The 23,861-nt window shown below is 38.8% G+C and overlaps 1 protein-coding gene across 4 annotated transcripts in view; it reads right to left on the bottom strand.

Annotated features, from left to right (window-relative positions):
- Positions 1 to 7,674: 7,674 nt before the first annotated feature.
- Positions 7,675 to 23,861, bottom strand: part of CEMIP2 (cell migration inducing hyaluronidase 2) — a 57,351-nt gene continuing 41,164 nt past the window's right edge. For all 4 annotated transcript variants that reach the window (XM_065860907.2, XM_071802880.1, XM_065860906.2 and 1 more), the window contains 13 exons: positions 23,330 to 23,418; positions 21,267 to 21,398; positions 20,727 to 20,762; positions 19,867 to 20,022; positions 17,265 to 17,442; positions 16,562 to 16,777; positions 15,660 to 15,868; positions 14,917 to 15,102; positions 13,551 to 13,770; positions 12,856 to 12,954; positions 11,550 to 11,698; positions 10,725 to 10,831; positions 7,675 to 9,949 (listed from right to left, as the gene is read on the bottom strand). In XM_065860907.2, coding sequence (XP_065716979.1) covers positions 9,753 to 9,949; positions 10,725 to 10,831; positions 11,550 to 11,698; positions 12,856 to 12,954; positions 13,551 to 13,770; positions 14,917 to 15,102; positions 15,660 to 15,868; positions 16,562 to 16,777; positions 17,265 to 17,442; positions 19,867 to 20,022; positions 20,727 to 20,762; positions 21,267 to 21,398; positions 23,330 to 23,418 — 1,974 coding nt within the window. In that variant the 3' untranslated portion in view covers positions 7,675 to 9,752. The remainder of the gene's footprint in view (positions 9,950 to 10,724; positions 10,832 to 11,549; positions 11,699 to 12,855; positions 12,955 to 13,550; positions 13,771 to 14,916; positions 15,103 to 15,659; positions 15,869 to 16,561; positions 16,778 to 17,264; positions 17,443 to 19,866; positions 20,023 to 20,726; positions 20,763 to 21,266; positions 21,399 to 23,329; positions 23,419 to 23,861) is intronic.

Genomic DNA, 23,861 nt, shown 5'->3' with positions numbered 1-23,861 from the left:
GCAGAGAGAAGAACATCTAATGGATGCTTAAGGCTGAACTCATGTTCACTAATGAGCTTTAGACATTTGACACACGGAAAAAAACCTGATCCAGTAGGAAGAACTCTGGAACAGGCCAGGAAGAAGGGACTCGGATGACAGAAGTGGAAATGGCCCCTTCTGGTATTCTGTGCCAGGAAGTGCACAGGGTCTGAACCTCTGGACAGTGTAAGAAGATACATAGGCACTGAGTTAGGAATAAACAACCCAGTACGGTCTGCTGCAGCATTTTTGGAGCAGGCCGTTTCTGCACTTGTCAGATGGCACCAAATATCCCAATGCAGTTGCCATCTTCTGGCTCCATCTGTACCTTTCAATCTGGTACTGAAAGACTCGAGCTGTTTTTATTGGTGTGCAGATCTGCTCTTTAGAGTCCACAGACTAATAGCCATTACTTTGACAGAAGCATAGCTTTAAAAGAAAAATAAAAAGTTAGCAAAACATACCAGACTCCTACCTCCCAACCAAGTTCATTTTCTCCTAGTCTCCAATGCATTGTTGCCGTATTTTATTCAAGAGGCAATAGCTTCTGAGTGTTTATTGTTATGTTTTTAATTACAATGTTCAGTGGTAAGAGGGCTACAGCAGAGCTATCTGAGAACATTTTTGCTGGTTGATTAAACCATGATCCACAGTCATGCTGAGAAACAGCCTCAGATTTTACTCAACAGCCTACTCACAAGTTTTTGTTTGAAGATGGACATCTGTTGGAGATTTTCAGTGGGGAGCATCTGGAATTCAATGCTCAAGATGGAGTGGGAGCTAAGAGGCAAGAAAAATCTTCGGTAATTTGTATTGTCTCTTTTAATCCTTCATTTTCCCAGTGCTCCCACCCAAGATACTCTTTCATATGTGCTACCAACAACCCACACTTCACATTTCTCAATGCAAAGCTTGGCAGAGAGCTCCAACTAAGTTCACCTAGAGGTTATTCTAATTCCCTCCATCAAGATTTCAATTTAGAGGCTCACATTAACCCATTAATTAAAGTGACCCCCCTTTTTATTACAGCAGCTTCACCTTAATCAGTTAATGTGATGGCAAGCCTCCCTTTGTTGCTTTGCCTAGCAGGGATATCTTGTTAAGAAGATGCAATACCTGCTGGACAGGTGCCAACCAGTAAAGCAATACAAGATCTCTGCCATTTGGCACTGCTTCTTTTGGGTCTAAGTATGCTGGAGCTGCAAACACCCCCGCAAGTGACTGGTCATCCCAGACTGGCTCCAGTCAGCTCACCGTCACAGGCTGTAGCTGAGACGCCCCAAAAACACCTATTGCAAATAAGCTCAAGCCTCCTTGGGTCTGATACACCCTGTAGTAATTAATGCTCCTAAAAGGCTCAAGAAAAGCTGTGTTTCAAGAAGCCTCACTCCAAAATGTTTCACTTCAGAAATACTTGGGTAAAGATCCTCTTTTATTTCTGTTCTGCTCAGAAACACCTTTTCTCTCACGGGATGCTGGCTCTGGCCAGGGAGGTGTGATGACTCTGTTTCTCTTGTGGGAGCTTGTGTATGTTTCTTCTGAGTGTAAGCCCAAAATATGCATGGGAGGACTTTTTCTGCATCTGCTGGCAGTGCTTATAAAATCAGTATGGGTAGGTTTTGGTTTTGCACATCATAGTGCTTCTTGCTTTATGAGCATTAGCTAACTGGAGGTACAAAAATGTAACATCCTTCAGTCAAAGCACTCTATAGTTTCATGCTAATCTTTTCTTCAGCAGCTCCCTTCATAAGAGAACTTCCCTTTTTCTGGTAATATCTCAAGGAAATTTATTTTGATAACAAATATATTCAGCTGTCTGCATTAGTTTTTCCATAGCTGGTACCTTTTATCTAAATATCTCTTAGGATGAGAGCAGGCATTACTCTCTATCTGAATCAGAGGTGACAACCGTGTTGAAAGCTGGAGTAATTACTTCTCTGCAGCTCTGCAATAAATTATGCTGTGACAGGACAGAGGAAGGAAATCAGTAGCCGCTGTAATTGTTTTGTTTGCTCTGCCACTGCCTTGGCCTAATACACTCTGTTCCCTGGCCCCTTTTACGGAAGAGCTGTTTCCTGCAGAGCAACCAATTCCTGTTTGTGGTATACTTTATCTGAAAAAGAAAAATCATACAAGCATTTACAGTCATTTGTTTCCTAAACTTGCCCTCTTCCATGATGAATCAGCTTTCTTTCTGGGTATTCTGTGATGCTTCCACATTTTGTCTGGAACAATCACTACACACCCAATGAAAGAAGCTTTCTGATGAGCTTTGGCTACTTGCCTGGAAATTAAACTATTTATATATATAATTACTACTTTGGATTTCAAAACCAGTCCCAAAGATCTGGGTACTCCTAATGCATTCCTAATGCATTATGTATTTACACATGGACTGCATTTTCTTGGTATCGGTATAATTAGCTTCCCATCTTCCAAAAGAAGATGTACAATTGTATCCAGACAACTTCTCTGTCTCACATGAAAAATAAGCTGTAATACTGCAAATGTATCAATGCTAGGGAACATCCAATATAAGCACTTGGTTTGTAAGAAGCAGAAGTTAAAGCGAGAGTTAACGGGCTACAAAATAAAAGCAGAATGAAACACTCTCCTTAGGTACAAATTGCCAAACTACTGCTGCAACAATTCTCATGAAGAAAAAAACACAATTACATTCAGACACTTGTTCCTATCACTACAAGTTCATGAAGCTGATTATTCATAGGTTAAGCGTTTATGGGACAACAACTTTAAAAAATTACAAAAATGTCAAGGGTAACAACTGTCTTAAGAGATTAACAATTTGTCTGCACCTATATTGTTGTGCCTTTGCCTAATGAGAAATGCCTTCTCACTTGTTACTTTCACATTGCGAGAATATTCTAGGAAATGGCAGGTCTCTGCTCAATTTTATTACTTTTGCATAACATTTCTGAGAATTCTTCACGTTTATAACAAAGATACAGAGTGTTTGAGTCTTCTAAATGTTTAATCAGAATTTGGTTAACTATAGGCATGGGTTCACATATTGCTTTTAGTGTATGTGTATGCACCTATGTGACAGAAAACATTATTTTAACTCAAACTTAAGATAGAATGTGCTCCTAATAGAGCATTTGCTTCCGTATTAAGCTCTGTGTAGAGACTTCATGTCCTGGGCCCCTCCAGCAATAACCTTCCTTAACAACTTCAGTGTAGATTCCTAGCAATTTGCAATGTCATTTACCGTTTCATAGATCCTGACCACTAGGCTTTCACAGGCAAAAAGGGGAACTGCTTGCACACAGAAATATTTTTGTAGTTTTAGGATCTACTTTGGGAAATATATTAATGCAGTTATTTGCATTGTCATGCATTAAACATACAAATCTAGAAACTGCAGTTCTCTTAAGACTCTGGTTTACTACTTGTATAATCAGTAACTGCTAGGCATTTGCTTATTAGTGTGAACTTAATTCATAAGCTTCATTTAAGAAACTGGCTTGTATGTCTCTATTAATAATGATGTCATGGAGTTTGTGTAGGACAGCCCAAGGAAGGGGAGCAGGGAAGGGAAGAGTGCACAGTGACTTAAGTGTGAAAGTAATGAAACTGAAGTTGTCAAAAGAATAAAAACCAGTCAGTTATTCCTATAAAGAGTAGATACCAACGTTTCTAAGCTCCACATTGGTACTCATTTTAATTCTATACCCTGGAGTGTTTAATCTGCTTCATTCAACATGATACCTACAGGAGGATTCACACCTGTCCTGACTCCCTGATTACAAAGGACCTGTTTAAAGCTCAGCGAGCAACACTTGCACACAAAAATAGGCAGTGGAGATCAATATTTTACACAAGTTCTGTGCCATTAATTCCTTCGGTTTGATGTTGGCAGTGTCACCACACCTGATGCTTATTTGCAAAAGATATTTCCATGCATCTGTTTGATCTTGAACATGTTCCTAGAACGTGAGTCATGGGGAAAAGAGAACTTAATGGACTAAGTTTGTTTGGGTTATGGTTCTGTTAAAAGAGAAGGATTACATTTTGAAACTCAAACCAGGCTGGGTAAACTAAAAGCATGGTAAAACAGAAACGGTTCATCCCGCTCCACCACGATGTTTTGGAAATAAAATTAATGAAGGGGAAGGATGGACATTTACTCAGAAAAATCCACAGACAGCAAAACATTCAGAATTCAGAAACTGAAAGTTCTATGGGAGCAAGATGCTTATCTGCAGCATCATCCCCTGAGAGGGAAGTGGTGAGGAAACTCTTGCCCCTACAAAGTAAAAGGAGAAAGGTAAATATGGCTTATACAGAAAAGAGACTGCAAACAAATTATTCTTGAACCTTCATTTGTTTTCTTCCATGTCCAACTATTAAAGCCTGACACGAGCCGTTATTTCACATCTGCTGGGTAGCAGAAGGAATCCAATGGCAATTGTACATGCTACTATGATTCGTGTCAGTATACATACTTGTATCTTCTAATATTTTGCATTTCACTGTTGTGAAGGATAGAAAAAACCCGTATTAATATACAAATATTAAAAAAAATTAACCCAGAAGACGCTACTATATGGAGATTTATATTATACTATTAAAAAACTATTAAAAAGTAGAAAAGTGCAATATATGCTGCAGAGTGATGCTCATCGTAGGAGTTATTTTGCAGAAATAATATGACACCACAGAACTGTGGTGTTGTCTGCTATTACTGAGAACATGCGCCAGTCATTTGCACCAGAGATGGGAGAAAACTATTAGATCATAGTTCACACCCTGCAGATGGAGAAAACCATCTTCTGCTGAAAAACCTCACAGATATTAAAAAAATGATGTCATAATGTGAGATTCATCCTAGAAGCTACCATACCCTGAACTGATCCTAGTGAATCTGTTTAAAAAGTCACTGGAAATGCTGAACTGGAAAGAGAGAATTGTATTTCTGTTTATAGCAGTTCTACTACAGCATTGTTACTTACAAACTTGCACACACACAAAAACTAATCCTGAAATATCACTGTGTTTTTATATTCTGTTTAGAACAAATTATATATAAAGACAGGCCATTGCATATTATAAGAACATTTCCTCAGAAAAAAAGTTATAAATCAGGATATTCAGCTGTCATCCCATTCAACTTGGACAAAGATGAAACAGAGAATTTGCCTCCCAGACATAGCACTTTAGTCTGCTTTGTGCTTTTAAATTCAATAGAAATCAGAAAAGTGAAAAAGTTGGCCTTTAAGGACAAAGTTTGTACGTACTGATTACTTCACGTTCTTTCTGTGATCTGACCAAGCCAATTTCTCATTAGTTCACCAAACCTGACAACCACAAACCTTTCAAGAAAAGTACAAGTCTGAATTTTTTTGGCACGGGTTAAGGGAAAGGCACAAGAGCAGGTACAACATAACTTAGAAAAGGCTAGACTGATCTCAGGAAATCTCCAGATTGCTCTCTCCCAAAATTATTCCTATTGTATCTAAAAACTATTTATTTTTCAGAGTTTCATCATGTAAAAAAGGAGAGGTGGATTTCTATGACTTGGCAGTCTCATCATTTCAAATCACGGAAGTCAGTGGTGAGACAAGATCAATATATATATTTTTCTTACGCAAGTTACAATTGTTAATAGTACTCCCAGGCCGTATAATTAAAAAGTTCATAAATTCTCTTAAGCAAAAGTTGGTCCTACATACTTCCATACTGAGTATTATTTTAGAATTTTGACTAGCACAAGACACAGGAAAAAAGGAAGGCATTAGAAAAGAAAAATATGCTTGTGAACTCTAGGAAAGGACAGAACCTTCCCAGAAGTGCTAGAGCGAGTATGACCAGAATAGATGGAAAAGTAATTACTGGGAAAAAGCTCACATAAATGCGATTTCGAAATTCAGAAGTTACTGCTTTTCTTTGCACTTCATAGATATTTGGACCCTAGAATGGCACCAGGATCACCTTAAACAAATATAGCCTTAACATACCCTTTTGACTCTCGCTGACCACCGCACCACATGACAGCTTATCATCAAATGTGGTGGACCGGGGCTTTCAGTTGGAGCTGAGTGACTGTTCTCAGACCTACATCCTTCCTACGTGATGTGAAAAGGAGTTGAAACGAAGCAGAGGAAATCACAGTACTTGCTCTGAACGGGAAAAGTTATTTTCATGTCCTGTGTCAAAAGTTATCTGGGGTTTCAGCTGTCACTGCAGTCCCACAGTTCACAGAATTAAGTCTATTGTTTTTTACTAACACATGTCCTTGCCATCATCCTAACTCTTTAGGGATGGGTCTCCAGCCCCTCATATAGTGGATTTTCAGTGGTGCCTTTAGTCAGAGAGCACCTTATTGACAGTATACTGAATCTGACCCCTGCTCCAAGTTAAGTTTGTTTATTCTTTTGCTGTTTCTTTGTTGTTGTAAAAGCAACCTGTGAAGGAAGAACCTGAGAACAGGTTTACGCACATTACATTGGAGCTTTAAACTCACCTTCCTTTCTCTAGCCTGATAAGTTTTAAATTTATTTACTGCAGAATGACACCATTTAAGTACGAAATGGAAACCAATTGTTTGTATAGAAAACCTGACCATCAAGAGTCAACTACAATGCCTTTTGGACAGGGTTTGGGGCAGAAATGACTCCTTTTTAAGATGTCACAGAGTTTCATGCAAGAGGCTCTTGCTGGCTGGGGTGCTTGGAAGTGAGGTTAGGTGCATTGGTGATTTTAACTGTACACAACCACACAGGCACCCTCTGGAGATGGCCCAGGATACCACCTCTCTCAAAGCAGGGTCAGCTAGTGCTGTGCATCCACAAAGACTCCACAGATTCTCTTGGCAATCAGCTTTTTCTTCTGTTTATGTGGATCTGCCTGCATTTCAATGTGTGCCCACTGCCTCTTGTCCTGTGTTGATGGGCACCACAGAGAAGAGCTTGGCTCCTTTGTTTACTCCCCAATCAGGTAGCTATAGACATGGATAAGATGCCCCAGAGCAGATGACAATACTGTTTCCACCAAGCTAAAATGACTCTACACTCAGCCAGCTCAGCCAGACTATAAGATGACAGACTCTAGAGACATGCCCATGACTTCAGTCACCATCAGTGTTCCCCTTCTCAGTATTCCTGACTTGAAGAGTAGGATATGTTCCATAAACTTCACAGGTCTATTGATGTTCTGTGATAAACTATTTCAAACACCAGGGATTGGAAGGGACCTCAAAAGATCTAGTCCAATTCCCCTGCCAGAGCAGGAACACCTAGATGAGGTTCCACAGGAAGGTGTCCAGGCAGGTCTTGAATGCCTCCAGAGTAGGAGACTCCACAACCTCTCCGGGCAGCCTGTTCCAGTGCTCTGTCACCCTCACTGAGAAGAAGTTTCTTCTCATATTTAAGTGGAACCTCCTGTGTTCCAGTTTGCACCCACTGCCCCTTGTCTTCCCATTGGTTGTCACTGAGAAGAGCCTGGCTCCTTCCTCGTGACACTCACCCTTTACACATTTATAAATATTAATAAGGTCACTCCTCAGTCTCCTCCAAGCTAAAGAGCCCCAGCTCCCTCAGCCTTTCCTCATAGGGGAGATGCTCCACTCCATCATCTTCGTGGCTCTATCGAATTCACACAACAGACATTAAAAAATTGCTTGATACAAGAACAGAAGAGACCAAAGATTTTATTGCCTTGTCAGGTGTAAAAATTTATTTATGCTATTTATCAAGTGTTTAAATTTACACAAAAGACAACACTTCAATTTCAGGTCCAATTGTCCATCAGTAAGCCCTACATCAGAATACCCTTGACACTTCCAAGCACAATTTTTACAAGATGGCTTAGAACAGCAGAGTCTCATAAATAATGGCCAGCTTCCCAAGCCTGAAGGTCACTACGTCATTGGTATTTCTCTGCTGAGCATGACCCACAGAACAGCGAAGTCTTAAAACCATTTTAATCCCCAACCACTATAACTACTGCACTCAGAACACTTAAATCACATTGCCCTGCATTAGTAACACCAACATCATATCTAAAGATTTACCACATCTCCCCCCAACAAAACACCTTTTAAAAAAAAAAAAAAATTGTAGGAGAACTGTGCATCAAAGCAACTGCAAAATACACAATCATCCATTTGGCTTGGTTTTACAACAAAAATAACATCAGTTATCTATTTGTTAATTTTATCTCCTGTGTTTTGCTCTTTTCCCCTCCCCTTTAACTAGGGAAACGATACTAGACCAGGCAGTTTAATTGTAGCACTGAGGTAGCATATTTTAATTGAACAGAATAATAAGTCTGCTATTGTGCCTCCTCTCCTTTAAAGCACACACAAAAAAAATCCCCAGAGTTTTTCAACTTCTTTGGAGAAGACAGGCATATAGTTCATTTCCAACAGCCACTCCATTTTGAATTCAAAGCACAAAGCATCTCTGAATGGTAGATATATCATACCAGCTAGAATGAAAGAGAACATATGCAAGATGACGGAACTAGGTCAGTTTCATCAGAACTATGGTAACATTTTAGCTCTAAGGCACCTATTGTTCTCTATTATGAAATGCATTCTTTACAGTCTCTGAAGTTTAATTTCAAAGAGTAGGATACTGAAAAAGGGCATCTGTGCCTCAGTTCTTCTAAAAGATTTTCACACTATCTGCAAAAAGGGTCAAAAAATGGCAACAAAAACCAAAAGAAATCAAATGGACCTAACAGAAAACCAGTAGGAATCAGCAACGTGAGTATATTAAAAGAACCAAAGGCAAAAGATATAACGTGCCTGAATGAACTGAGAACACTTCCCATTCACTTAAAAGTCAGAGCTGGGATAGCCTTGGGAAAACAAACAAACAAACAAAATCACTGCAAGTGTAGAAGACTAGTTTCATAATAAATTGAGAATATCAGTATCTCAGCTTTGCCCTCCTAGCTAAAAGCTTTCAAAGAGAAAGCTGAATTCAAGCCATACCCAAGACTGCAGCCTTAGCACCCAGATTGATTACTAAAGTAACTGTTACACACACCTGTATATTTAAGGGTGAATAGTAAACAAAGAATGATAACCATTTTCTGCTCTGTATGCCATGCTGGTACACATAGCCTTCTCAACTCTATTGCATGGTACACAATCCTCATCCAGACCTGGGATGCATCTTTGAATCTCCCCCTCTCTATCTTTCAAACAGCAATGCAAAAATTTTACTGCAGTTAAACCCCTTGGGTTAGCTGCACAGCTAAGGCAAACTGGTTTTTAACACCTTGGAACACAGACTGAGAATGTAACTGAGCTGTCTGCTAAGTAAACCCTCTGGAAGATTAACAAACAAACAAACAGCTGAGGGAAAATGCAAGAGTTATAATGACCAATTCAAACTGTTTATGGAAACTTCACTGTTAATCTTTCAAGTAATCCAAGATGCACTCTAACACCTGTTATGAAAAATTTAAGGCTTTTATGAACACCCTCATACATACAAAAGGAGTATTAAACAGAAGGAACCTGCTTAAATACAAACATCTGAAAATCTCTGAAACCTGTTTATACAAATACTAATAAATCCTTTAATATTTTGTACAACTAGAAGGTGCACAGATTGGCATTCAAACGGTCAATGCTGGCAAACATCTCTCAGACAATAACATGATTTACTTGGATAATAATAAAGTTTAAAATGCCATAAATTAAAAAATAAGTTAGTTCACATTTTTTTCTTCCCCAGCTTTTATGTACATCTTAGTCTTTAATGAGATCGCGTAGCCTTCTGCAGAAGCTCGAGGTCTTTCCGCCTGTTTTTCATTGCTCTGGCACAGCCATACTCTTCCAGTTGTAAAGGGATATATTTTTCTATCTGAACGAGCCCATGCCCAGCAGGACCAGTAAACAGCTTAATCCAGGATGGCTTGAGGTTTCCTCTGAAGCCAAGAAAGGCCAGGCTTCCTGTAAAAAAAACAGCCCAGTGTTACCAAACCAGTCAAACCCATCCAAACATAACATGGGACCGGCTGGGAAAGGAACAGCTCGCTCCTCTGAAATTCTGTCCCCGAGATTTTATACAGGTCATTAATCCACGCTCAGCTTTACATGCACCTCACAAGGAAATAGCGATCTGCTATTTCCTTGTCCAATAGGCAGTATTAAATACTCTGAAATCTTAATTTGAAAACACAGATATCAAGACAGCTATAAAACCTGCTTTCTCAGACAGGACTTGTGCCAGGGCCCTGAGCAGGCAAGAGCTACCTCATGAGGCCTATAAAATCACCCTTCAAAACAACAACAATTTCTCATCTCTATCTCCAGATTTTGTTAGAACAGGAAATACTAGCCTGGCACAAGAGATTGTTTAAAAATAGATTTGCTGTGGAGGCACAATACAGGGTCTGTGAAAAAACCCTGGGATTCTTTCTTTGTAAGCGACAGGCACAAAAAAAAAAAAAAAAAAAAAACCAAACATGCTAGCCACTTCTCTGCTTGGAACAAGCTTCACAAACACCCTTTTGGGGCAATGGGAAGGGTCTTCGGCTCCATCTGCTGAAGGGCTGCCCAACCCCTTCTCAAAAAGGACTGAAAGGCAGCAGCCCACACCAGTGCAAACTGGCAGCCATCCCCCGGCAGCTGCGTCCTTCTTACACACCCCGTGAGAACGCCGCCACGCCAACACAAACATAGAGGCCAAGGCGGCGTCAAAGAAATGTGCAAAATTTCCACCAACCGTTGCTCTGAAGATAAGGCGGTTTGGCTGTCCCCAGGGACATTAAGGCTTCTGATATATTATTAGGATTTGCTACATCACCTCTTGTGCTCAGTAGAACAATCGACCTGCAGAAGTAACAGTGCAGAGACAGCAGCTGTTAGAAAGTTTTCTTAATATTCTGCTACAGGCTTTGACAGCTAGCTGGCCTCATAGTCCACTTGCTTAAAGAGTACTAACGCCTTGTCATCTCATGACACAGTCAAACCCCTTTGAAAGCAGCACTTAGAAAACCGCCCGCCTAGACTTTTTAAACTGGCTTTTAAATTTAACTTCAAAATCATTAGAAAACGTTATTCAAATATAGTTTCATATTTTCTATAAAAAAATCAAGTTTAGATATTGATTCAAAATTAGAATATTAGAATGCTGATTTTTCTGACACTAACTTTTTATCTTTCCTTAATGATAAGCAATTTTCTTCCTCAATAGGGAGAGAACAGTGTGATATCTTGTCACATAGTTTTTGTCACTGTCCTTAAGTGACCTTATTAAACATAAAGTTATTATTGTTTTAAGCAGTCCTATATTTAGTTAAAAATTATTTTGAGGGGAAAGACAGGCAACAATGGAAAACTGTAAGTGTTCAAAATTTGAGTTACTCTGTCTTCTCGAATAAGCCTAATGTCTGTGAAAATGCTCCTATGTTTCCTCTATCTCCTCAACTTAGATATAGCTTTTGTTCATTTTCAGTGCTCCTGTATAGATATAATTATTTAAATCCTTGTTAGAGAGCAGAGATACAGCTTATGGGATATAGCGGAAATAAGTAGTCATTACACATACCTTTGTGGAATTCCAGATCTTAAATACTCATCTACACGCTTAATATCTACTGAAGAAAAGAATTTTTTTCCTGACACTGTGCCAATGCAGGCATCAACTACAACAATAAGTATACCATCATCCTTGAAGGAAAACATAGTGTCATTGACCTAAAAAGGGAGGAGAAAAATAGAAAATAATTTTTTTCTTTCTTTCTTAAAGTTAATATGAAATCAACAGCAATTCTACTGCACTCAGTGTTAATCTTCATCTAGTTTAGACACAGTGGTGTACTAATTTCTGGACAAATACTTGTTTCTTCCAGCATCTCTTGATTTTCATCCTTGAAGGGAGGCTTTCAGTGGGACTTCTGAAATTGCATGAGACTTCAGTAGATCATGCATTTCAGGTGGCTCAATACTTGCCTCAGTAATTGCTCCTGTTTCAGGAAGCTGAAATTCAGATACTGAACCATCTGGACTTCTCAGCAACAGCACAGTTAATCTATCGGTGCAGCAGCCCAGTTCCTCCCTACAGAGTGCTCCTACTGCTTTTGGATACGGCACATACATTGCCACAGAAGTTTGCTGCCGCCGAGGTTACGTTGCTCACGTGCCAATTATCTGTCTAAATAACTCAAGAGTTCTACTATTTCAACCAAGCTATCGCAGTGACATTGCTGAACATAAGCCACATACAGACTCTGAGTTTTGTGGTGTGAGGATGTCTGCAAATGCTATTTCAGCATTAAGTGCAAGTCCCCTTCAACACCCAAATAGAAAAGTCAAATCAAACTACTTTTTATACAGGATCATATCAGTGGGCTTATCAGGACAGCATCAGAACATATACAGAAACCTCTACAGATTCCTTAGTAATTGCCATTTTGAAGGAGTTTAGTGAAGCTTTAAGGTTTGAATGGCATCCTATTAACTCACCAGTCTGTTAGAACAAAACTTACTTCAGTAACAGGGATTTAACTAACAGGTTTTTGTTTAGTTTTGTTGTTGTTTGTTTGTTTTTTCCAAAGGCAGCCATCAATAAGTTTACGTCCATCCAGATTTCAACATGAGTCTGAAGATTTTAAATTCTCCCATACTGATACAATTTTCTCTCCAGCAGGAAAGCATTCAAATATAAAAACGGAGCTCTAGAGCCTCATTTTCTGAGGTTAAAATATCAGCTTTCTGATTGTTTTGTTTTCAAACCATGAACCAACACTTTTCATCCAAGCGAAGAAAAGTGAGGTCAGCATTATACAGAGCTGTACAGCTTTTGTAATACAAACTGCTAAAGATCATAGAAGAAAACCATAAATAGTACTTACAGAAATAAATGCTTGCTGACCTCTGCTTAATTCTTTTTTACCAGATGAATTAATCTGCACAAGGAGGTAGTTTTTGTGAGGATCGCTGGTGAATACCATCTGGATATCAAACAAAACATGTTAAGTACACAAATCCATGTGTCTTCAACACTTTCTCATGCCAGGCAATTTACAGCAGACCACCCATGCTCCAAAGCAAATGCATCCATTTGTTAGCAGCATTATTTATGGCACTAGCAATGCTAATAAATATGTTGTATAGTGTAACCCATTTTATTCCTTGCTTTCAGTATTCTTCTCAGCTTCTATAGCTAAACTGGTTAATACAATTTCAAGATGATACTAATAAGCAAAGATCCAAAGAAGAGAGAAAGCTGGCCAATAACATATAGATCTCTGCAGCAAAGCTATCCTACACAGAATACAGACAGTACTGTAGCACAAGACATCAGATCTACCTATGTCCATTCTCTGTAGCACTCAAGTGAGAGATGAAAAGTATTTTTCACAGAGCAAAAACTCTTTTCAAAGAGCAAGGGACTCCCTGCCTTCTGTTGTACAGGAGATTAATGATGTGACCATTGCAAACTGGCAGGTGCAGTATTCTGTGCTGAAAGACTCCAATCCTTCCTTAAATGAGTAGACAGCAACACCAACTACGCAGTTCATTAAATGTTTTGCTTATTTTATTTTACCTGAGTTGTGCCGCACTTTGTACATGGTACAGTAGTTTTTACTGGCATCTGCTTTACGACAGTTGGTCCTTGGTAGTACTTTGGGTAAGCTTTTGCCATGCAGTTACTGATCCCTTTTGCTGAGTCTTTGGTCACAATCTTGATCCTTTCACATCCCTGAGATGAGCAATAACTGTGACCATCCCTATCATATTTGGCTTGAAGAAATAAAAACAGTAATCTACACAAAAGGGGGGAAAAATAATCTAGATCAATTGCTGGAAAGACAGGTATTTATGTTAAACATTAACAGCTCTATTTCACGGTTTTCAGAAGCAGAGAAACTACAGTATTCACTTCTGCACCACTGTTCAGACTTTTTCAAAATATTTACGGTTTACTAGAGTTAGGAAGTCTCTACTGATGTATCTGAAATTTCCAACAATTAAAGGAGACATCATTATGAATGCAAATGCTTGGAAAAAAACAGCCACTCCTCCAATCAGTGGCTTACAGGAAACAAAAAACAAACTACAGAGCATAAATGTTTTTTTTTGATCATAGATATTTGCAGATATGTTCGGATATTCAGCTTCACCCACCAGCACTAGACAATGTAATTGTACTGTTCCAAATGCCTGGAAATGCAATTTACCGGGTAATGGTCATTAATGTTTGCAGTATACAAAGACTGGTAATTCTTCCATTATGTATTTGACTGTTATCAATGTAGCTCTTAGACAAAAGAGACTTAAATGTATTTTGAAAGCTACTTTCATCTGCACATTTACTACAGACAGACAATGTAGCAGATAAGGGAACAAAATAAATAGGAGAATAAATTACAAATTAAAGCCAAATATAGAAGTGATATAGGTAGGACTTAATTTATTCTAAGTTGACCATATTCTAAACCTCTAAGAAGGATCTCAGCAGCCTCTGTCAGGTATTGTTGAAAGAGAGAACAGGACTAAATACTTTCAAAAAGGCTGAAAACAGATTAGGATTTTCAGAAATATGTTACTGAAAGGTTCTTGAAAATTTCTAGAACTTTCAGTTTAACAAGAAGGTGCACATCTTCTTTGAAGACTTAGAAGTTACTTCCTGAAATACACTGCTCTGCAGCACACCAGATACCACATTTTCCCCACACATGGGGTAGGAAATATCTCTGGCAACTGCGGTGCTCTTGTTTAAATGTTTCAATGACAACCACTGTATTTTGGAGATTCAAAGTCACAAAGTATTTTGTCAAATACGCTTTGGGCTTCTCCACAACAACCTTCCTCTTACACAGGTGTCTCAATGAGTTGCTTTTAAAACTATCAGACTGTATACTTTAGCATTGTACAATATCTTCCAATAGGGTAAGATTACAAGAAGTTACCCAGTACTGTTGTCAAAGTAAAACTTCTTGTCTGATTGATTCTTTTCGAGCTCCATCATTGAAGACACAGGCATGTAGCGCTCTACCTTGCTTGACAGAGCAGATGACCGCCTTTGAAATGTTTCCAATACTATAACAAAATCTGTATTTGGTTGATAACAAAGGCCAACACGAATCCAGTCATTCCTGAAAACAAAAGAAAATGTATGATTCAGCACAGGAATAGTGTAGATGACAATAGACAAAGAGATCATGCCAATAAAACGAGTAACGGGAACATAAAAAGCTCTCAACCAGAACTTTCTTCCCTTCTCTACGCAAAGTATATCATTAAACATTATAACAACTTCAATTCTCTCAGGATATATTTGTTTTCATGCTTTATACATTTAACAAGTTTATCTGACAACAAAATCAAGTATGCTAAACTATTCAACTCCAGTTCTGTTCAACATCATTATTTGCACATTTTCTTTAAAGGATTTTTCGTAAAGACACTGTACTTGACAGAAGTTGCCAGTCTATCACTTTCTCTCTTGTTTTTCACACTTTAGTTTTTGTAATTATTAAAAATGAACAAACAAACAAACAAAAAAACCCACCACAAACAAAACAAAACAAAAAACCCCATAATAACAAGATCCAGTCTTACTGACGATTGCAAACTCTCATGATTCCAAATCTGCAGGACATTGCTTCAGTATTGCCTTATGGATCAATGACATGAAAGAAAGTAAACGTACTTGTTGAAGTTAATGAGATAAAGATAGGTGACATTTGGAGCTTTTCCATTCCAATGTATTGTGTAGCCCTTTTGGAGCATCACTACTGGCTGGTATTGTTGAAAGACAGCTTTTTGATTAATGCCTCTAAGAACCATGGGATTGGCTGGGTACTCATCTCGTACAATAGTCATAGAAAGATTCTGTCCATTCCAGGTTTGGACATAAACCTATATGATATAAAGGAAGATGAAATAAAAGAGGAAAGATTTGGAGACTGTAAAAAAGGAAATGAAATAGTAAAGAATAGTAAGTACATTATTAGCCACAACACTGCAATTTCTTCTCCTGAAGAAGAGCCCTATTTGAAAAACTATTGTAGATTTTGCCCATTTTACAGACAAAAAAAGGGGAGGAGAAAAAAATATGTATAGAACCAGCTGTGGTACTTGGCTAAACTCATATAGAACAGGAACTAGAATGGGAATTCAACCTATGTGAGATGTGTATGCAGAAGGTGGTATTTAACACCACCATTTAAAAAAAAAAAAAAACAAGAAAAAGAAAAAAGCAACCCCTTAAAACCCACTCTGTGAAAAAAAGACAGACAGAGCTCCAGTGGAAGAAAAGACCTCCAATAGGAAAAGGTTTTAGCAGATAGGGCTCCAACATGGAACTCCTTGTAGGCATACACATTTGGTTTTACCTTGCAGCATTTAATACTGTACTCCCAGTTTGTATGAAGAAGGGACCATGATATACACGACTTGCTGAAAAGTGTAATATGCACAGAAGTGTTTTTAAAGGTCAAAGAATTTTTCAATCCAAAGATAGGTAATTGTGTTGTTATTATGCTCCCCATGCTCCCACAAGTTGTTCATATTGTAAATTTGCCCCAAACAGAAAGCTACAAGAGTACTAGCCTGTGCATAGGTCCCACTGCAAACCACTCCACTCCATTCTGTAATATCAATGCATTTGGGGTGTTGAATCAAGTAGTTATCCATTCTGCCCACATAGGTGTCCTTGTAGTCAGTCACTGAACCATCTAGATCATGAAATATTGAGTTCTTGTCACCATCCAGATCTCCTTCTTCAAACCAGGGACCAGGTTTTCCAAAGAAGGCTTTCAAAGAAACCTAGCAATAACAATTAAAATAGTTGTTTGTTTGTTTGTTTTTCCCAAGCAAAGCACAGACTAACATTTGCGTACCTGCAGGAACACAGGAATCAGTCAAAGTTGATTAAAAACTTTAGGGAAAGGACAGTATAATCTCACAAAAGGGACATTTTGATTTTTAGTAATAGGCTCAGGCCAGCCTTTGCTTCTGAACAGTGTTAATATTTGCAAATGAAAATTCATTACTAAGGATACACCAAACCTTACAAAGACATCATTTCAGCTTTACCATTAGCCATGGAAGAGATCATCATTGCAGCATAGCCTACATCTTCCTTGGTACTATTTTTGTTTGGGGGACAAAAGTGACTTCCAACAAAGAGAGAACCTCCGGAGTAGGAATATATAGCAAAGATCAGCTAGGGCCCTTGGACATTCATTTCAAATACACCTAGAAGAAAATGGCGCTATTTGCAAGAATTAAGGAAAACTTCTAATAAACTTACGTTTGGACCAAACTTCACAAGAGAAATGTTGTTTTTTGGTGTCATCTGCCATGGATTTTTCATCAAGAATCCAATTGCACTGGTAAATCTGTCTGGAGTTGGCACAAAGTTTTTGAATGTGCACTTGGTAAGGTGAATAGGACCATCATAAATTTGAAAGCCTCTGATTGGAAATGTCCTGTTAATGCAAGCAAATATTTATAGCACCCTGTAACAAAACTCATGATAAACCTGAAACTGTATCACAAATGCATTTCTTCATAGACGAATCAAGAAAGCAACATGAAGAGAAAAACTTGCGGGTTAGATTTTAGTAAAGTAGAACTTGCTTCTGCACTTTAATAATAGAATCATAGAATAGTTACAGTTGGAAGGGACCTTCAAAGGTCGTCTAGTCCAGCCCCTCTTGCAATCAGCAGAGACACCTTCAACTAGATGAGGTTGCTCAGAGTCACATCCATCCTGGCCCATTAATGTCTCCAGGGATGGGGTATCTACCATCTCTCTGAGCAACCCGTTCCAGAGTTTCACCACCCTCATTATAAAAAATATCTTCCTCATGTCTAGAATGAGACAAAAAAAATCTCCCACTCTTTTGAATTTTCCTGTTGAAAGAGACTTCACTGTCGATTTGCAAATGTGTCGCTTCCCAAATACAGAAAATACAGCTGGAGAATACTACTTCTCTTCAACTGATCATGGTAACTGCGAGAAGTGCTCATAGACTGGAGGAAAACAAATGTCGCTTCTAACTTGAAGAAGAAACACCCAGGGAACTGCAGGCTGATAAACCCCAGCTTGATCCTCAGGAAGGTGCTGAAGCAGATAATCCTGGAAACCATTTCATGGCACATGAAGGATGAGAAAGTCATCGGGAGTAATCAGCATGGATTCATCAAGGAGCAGTTATGCTTGACCAACTTAATAAACTTCTGTGATTAAATGAATGGCCTGGTAGCTGAGCAGAGGAGAGTGGACATGGTCTACCTAAACTTCAGTAAGGTTTTTGACACTATATCCCATAAGATTCTCATGAAGTACAGTGAATTGAAAACTAGCTGAATAGCTGGTTCCAGAGGGTGATGACATGAAGTCTACTTGAATGTCAGTAACTAGTGGTGTACCCCAGAAGCCAATACTGGTTCCAATATTGTTTAACACCTTTATTAGTGACTTGGATGATGATGAGTGTAGTCTCAGCAAGTTTGCAGAGGATACACAGCTCTGAGGGGCAGCTAACACACCAGAGGGTCATGCTGCCATCCAACAGACCTCAACAGGCTGGAGAAAAGGGCACATGAGAACCTCATCAAGTTCAGCATGAAGAACTGTGAAGTACTACACATAGGGAGGAACATCCCTATGCACCAGTGAAAAGGACCTACGGGTCCTGGTGGAAACCAATTTGACCACAAGCCACAATGTGTCCTTGACACAAAGAGATAAACGGTATTCTGGGTTGCACTGGGAGAAGTGTTGCCAACAGTTCAAGGGAGACGATCCTTTCTGTCTATTCAGTACTGGTGAAGCCACACCTAGACTTCTTGTTCCCAGTAGAAGACAGACCTGGACCTACTGGAAAGAGTTCAATGAAGGGCCACAAAGATGATTAAGTGACTGGAGCATCTCTCATAGGAGGAAACATTAGGAGACCTCAGACTGTTCAGCCTGGACTAGAAAAGGCTCAGGCAGGAATCTATTCAATGTATAAGAATCTTTGAAGGGAGGGGGTAAAGAACACTGAGTAAGGCTCTTTGCAGTGGTGCTCGGTAACAGGACCAGAGGCAATGGACACAAGCTGAAATACAGGAGGTTCCTCCTGAATATAAGGAGAAACTGTTTCACCATGAAGGTAACTGAACACTAGCCCAGGTTACCCAGGGAGGTTGTGGAGTCTCCGTCCTTGGAGATATTCTAAAGCAAACTGAACATGGTCCTGGACTATCAGCTCTAGGCAGCCCTGCTTGAGCAGGGAGTTGTGCTAGATGACGTCCAGAGGTCCCTTCCAACCTCAACTGTTCTGTAATTCTGCTCAACTAGACGGAATACCTCATATCACTGCCATATTAACATCTTCCCTTCAAATGGCTAAGCAGCAAAAAAACAGGGTCACCTAGACCTACCTCACCATTCCTTCCTATTCTGTGGCAAGGATAGGACTTGACACTGTTAAATAAGCATCACAGCAAGCCAGGTAGAAAAGGATCATGGTCACAAATTGGGATTTGTCACACAGAGACAGTATTTAGGCCTAAACTGACTCTTTAAATCCCTTTATCTGAAAGCTTTCTTCATCCTTTTCCCTTTATCTTATCCTTTACCCTTTGTCCCTTTCTCTCTTTCAGGCCCAAATGTCATTTAAGACTAAGGTTTCACTAAAGCAGAATAACTTAAATCACTATGGAAAAGTGACCTATGGTAGCATCAGATGAAAACTGACTCAGTAGAATGACCCAGCTGTGCACAAAGCAGTAAAAAGAAAATTAGGAAATCACCTTCAATACAGTCCTAATCTCTCACAGTTTGAGCAAGAATGATGTTTATATCTAAACCAGAGAATGTTTCGTGTATAATCTACTTTCTTCACTCAGAATGTACTCACCGATTCCTAGGCAGAGTGCGTGCCTTGTTGTCTATTCCTCCAGTTCCTGTGTATTTATTTTGACCTCCTGGAAACCCATAATTCTTGCTCTCACCTATGAACAGCGACTCTGATACCTCCTGGCTGGCACCTTCATCGTTTGGGAAGCTCCCATCACTATTGAAACAACATCAGAGATAAGCTTTTAGCCAAGACTCCTCTGAAGATGGACGTACCAAGGCATATGCCTACTTTTATTTCCATAACAGTCCTCCTACAGCATCACAATTTAGACTTAATTTACAGTACATAGAAAATTTAATGCTCAGCTGTGTGCTGGCATTTCAAACAGCCTGTAATACTGTTGATGATTACATTTATTAATCTATCTCCCTTTGTAGTGCAGCACTTTTTTGCAGTCCACTTTTGCAATCCTAGAACCAGTGTGTCATAACCCAAAAGGAAGCACTTTTGGCTCACTAAGTTACTTGATTCTTTTTCATTAGAAATAGATTCTGCCCTCTATAAAAGCTCACCTCCTTCCTTTTCCATTACTCACTTTCATCTGTTCAGGAGGAAAAAAATCAAAAATGCCTAAAGAATCATATGATACCAAAACCACCTGGATAAACATAACCCTTCTGGTGAAGAGGCAGCAAATTGTGGTGTAAACCAAGCACAGGTTGAATTAAAGTACAAGCTTTGGCAGCTGTGTCAGTTTACAGCCTTTAACACATAATCTGCATCACTGCAAACAGAACCAGGCCCCAAAACAAAACTATAGCCTTATGAAAGTATACCCATTAATTTTAATAGATGGATATATATTTTCTAAGGTTTTATGCAAGAAAAATCAGAAGTAATTAATGTAAAGTACTCACCTAGCAAATGTCAGACCTATTCCATTGTCTGCAAACCTAAAAGAAAGTTCAAAGTTTCAGTCACTTTTTCTGGATTATCCTATAATAAGCTACTGTAAGAGCAGCACATCCTGCTACACACTGAAGAAAGCCTGCATTTTTCTATTACTAGAATTTAGAACCATCACATATTTAACTCTTACAAAAACGTTGTTGTCAAAAAAAAAAAAAAAAAAAATCAAGTCTTTTTAAATATATTTTACGCAGCAACATGAGAGCTTCAGGAATAGCACAGATACCTCAGTATAGATTTACTGTCTCCACCAGCTTTTAGACTTCTTATTACATAGTTTCTTTTTGCCATTTAAGGCCAGTTCTCACATAATCACATATAAACTTGTTTTATTTAAAGTAGTGGGATGGTGTGAAAGCAGTTCTAGATACTGAGAAGTTCCTCAAGTTAAGGATTAATCTTCTCTTATAACCCTGTTACAATGCACATAAACAAAGCTTTGGGGAAATTTCTTAACAACATGCAGCTGCTTGCTTCTGGATACCTACCCTGAGTTTTGAATAAGGATATCCCCTCCCCTGACCCAGGCACCATGATCATTGTTTTTGAAAGAGATTAATCTGTCAATCAGGGCAGCAACTCGGGGCTTTTCAGGATCTGCATCTTGATGAGGTCGAAACCTGGTACAGATAAAAACCCCAAACACTCAGTGTAAGAATGCCATTTGTTTTACATGTATCATATATGTTGAGCTGAGAGAGCTTGAAAGATAAACACTCATGCACATCTGATAGGCAAAATCCACTCTGCTTCATGTTTGGAATGACAGAAGCCAAAACCAGCTGCATCTCTAGCGCTCTATTTCTAAAAAAGTGTCTTCGGGGTATAATGAAGAAGGAACATAAAACTTCTCTTTTCCAGTAACTTTCACAGGCTTTTGCTCAATCTCCAAGTTACTTTAGCTGCATCTCACCTCCTTTTATCTCCTTCCTTTTTCTTTTCACCCTCCCCAAAGTACTCCCTCCCCACTTGTACTGGAGCATAATTGTGAAAGTTTGATGGAGGGAATTAAAGGTCCTTGGAAGGATACACAGGACTGACATGCACTACACAAATAAAAAGGCTGGAGGTTTGTCTAAATGCTCCTTCAGATCTTTCAAACTGCTCCTTTAAGCACACCTGAAGTATTTTTCTGTACCAACCCTGACACTCTGCATTGCTAGCAAGATGGTCTCAAACAGTAAGTTATGGCTGGAACCTATTTTAGACAACAGGAAGAAACCGCCTGTTTTAAGACTGCTGGAAGCTTTCACTTTATTATCTCCAAGATCCCAGAGAAAAAGTAATACATTAACAAAAAAAACCACCACATATACATTTTGAGGGGGGTGAAGATAATATATGCCCCTTATCCCAATCATCTAGTACGCTACTCTGATTTGGCTCTGCCCTGTCCTCCTCCGCCAAAGAAGGAAGGGGAGAATGGGTGAATGTTTGGTTTTGATAGTCTCAGGCTCCTCAGTGTTTAAACCCCTCCAGTTTGGTTCCACGCACAGTGATTAGTGGCCTTGTGTAGTTACAGAGTGCCTCATTACTTCTTTGGCTGCTGTGAAATATGAACCACATGTCATGCACTGGCTTTCCCCCATCCTCGGTCGATGCCCTGTCAAAACATTACAGGTCCTCACAGGGTATTTTGCCCCTCGTATCTTCCTCTTGACTGCCTATTATGACTGAGGTAATCCACAAGGGTTCTAAGGGTTTTCTGTCAAAATTTCGTACCAGTGGGTTAATTTCTAGATCAAGATGTATCAAGCACTGGCAAAACTGAAAACTTTCCTTTCTGCATCTGCAATTATCACTTAACTATCCTCATTCTAAACACAGGTTAATCAGAAATAAAGATAACCTTATGAACTATATTTTCAGTCTTAATGCTTAGCTGTCACACTGAAAAACTGACAGCTATCCAATACTGTCATTTGACCACTACCCCAGGCTATTTTATTTGAAGTTCAGGACAAAACTAACCAGGAACAGTATAACCTGGAATTTTCCTAGACTATTCACTGTTTTCTCTCACTTGGTAAACTACAAAAAATGTGGCTGATCATACTATCTTTGCAAACAGCCTTCAGTAAAACTGCACCAAAGCTATGATCTCCATGTCTAGGAGGTACAGCAGGAAGCATTCAGCAGTAGGAAAGGCACGTGAATGTATTACTTGGCTCCAAGCCTTTTTCTAAGAATTATTTAAAACTGAGTCATAAATCAGAAGAGCAGATTTTAAAGTAAGACTTTAATTTTAACAGCAATTCCAAAAAACACTGTAAGCATGACAGTGGAGCATGTTTAATGTGATGTCTTCTAAGGGGCTGAAAACTACCCTGAGCAAGGGCTCAGAAGGAACAACCAACTTCTTTAAGGCTCACTGTGCTCTGTTGCTCCCAAAACAGATGAACAAATAAGGGAAAAGAATATATGAGTATCTGAAAGAATATATATGTTTGATTATTATTGATAAGTAATTATATTGTTTAAAACATGTTTTTCCTCATATCAATCTCAGAACTTTGCCATTTTCACTCACTTGGAAGAAAATATCCTTTACCTTGCATTGTTGTCCAAACAAAGATATTCTCTGGGATCATCAGCGCTAGCATTAGTTGTTTTAACGCCCTTATCAATGAACAAACCAGCCTGAAACAAGCAAGGAAAGAAAATTCATACTATAAAAAAAGAAACTAGACATCACATTTCTAAAATTTAAAATTTATGTTCCATCTGATACATGTATTAGAAACTCATAGATCTTTCAGTTTATGTTTAACTGACATTGTGGAAGAGAAAAACAGCGTCTGCCTACAATACTTTGGATAGAGGACAATAATTGCATGGGATTATAAAAGACAAAAAGTAATGGAAAATCTAAGTTATTTTCAGATTTCTTTCAAAATATCTAACTATTTGAGGTTTACACTTACTCACAGATGCTGTTCTGGAAAATCTGGAAGTCAATCCTGTGGTGAATTCAAAATATTCTCACAAATGGAGGAAAAAACCCAACACTGTGAAAAATGCTTTGTATTTCCTTTAAAACCAAACTACCTTCACTACTAATGCTGATTTTTGCTCAAGCAATT

The sequence above is a fragment of the Patagioenas fasciata genome, chromosome Z, assembly GCF_037038585.1.
Source record: "Patagioenas fasciata isolate bPatFas1 chromosome Z, bPatFas1.hap1, whole genome shotgun sequence".
Classification (NCBI taxonomy): Eukaryota; Metazoa; Chordata; class Aves; order Columbiformes; family Columbidae; genus Patagioenas; species Patagioenas fasciata.
This window is presented reverse-complemented; position numbering and strand designations above follow the sequence as displayed.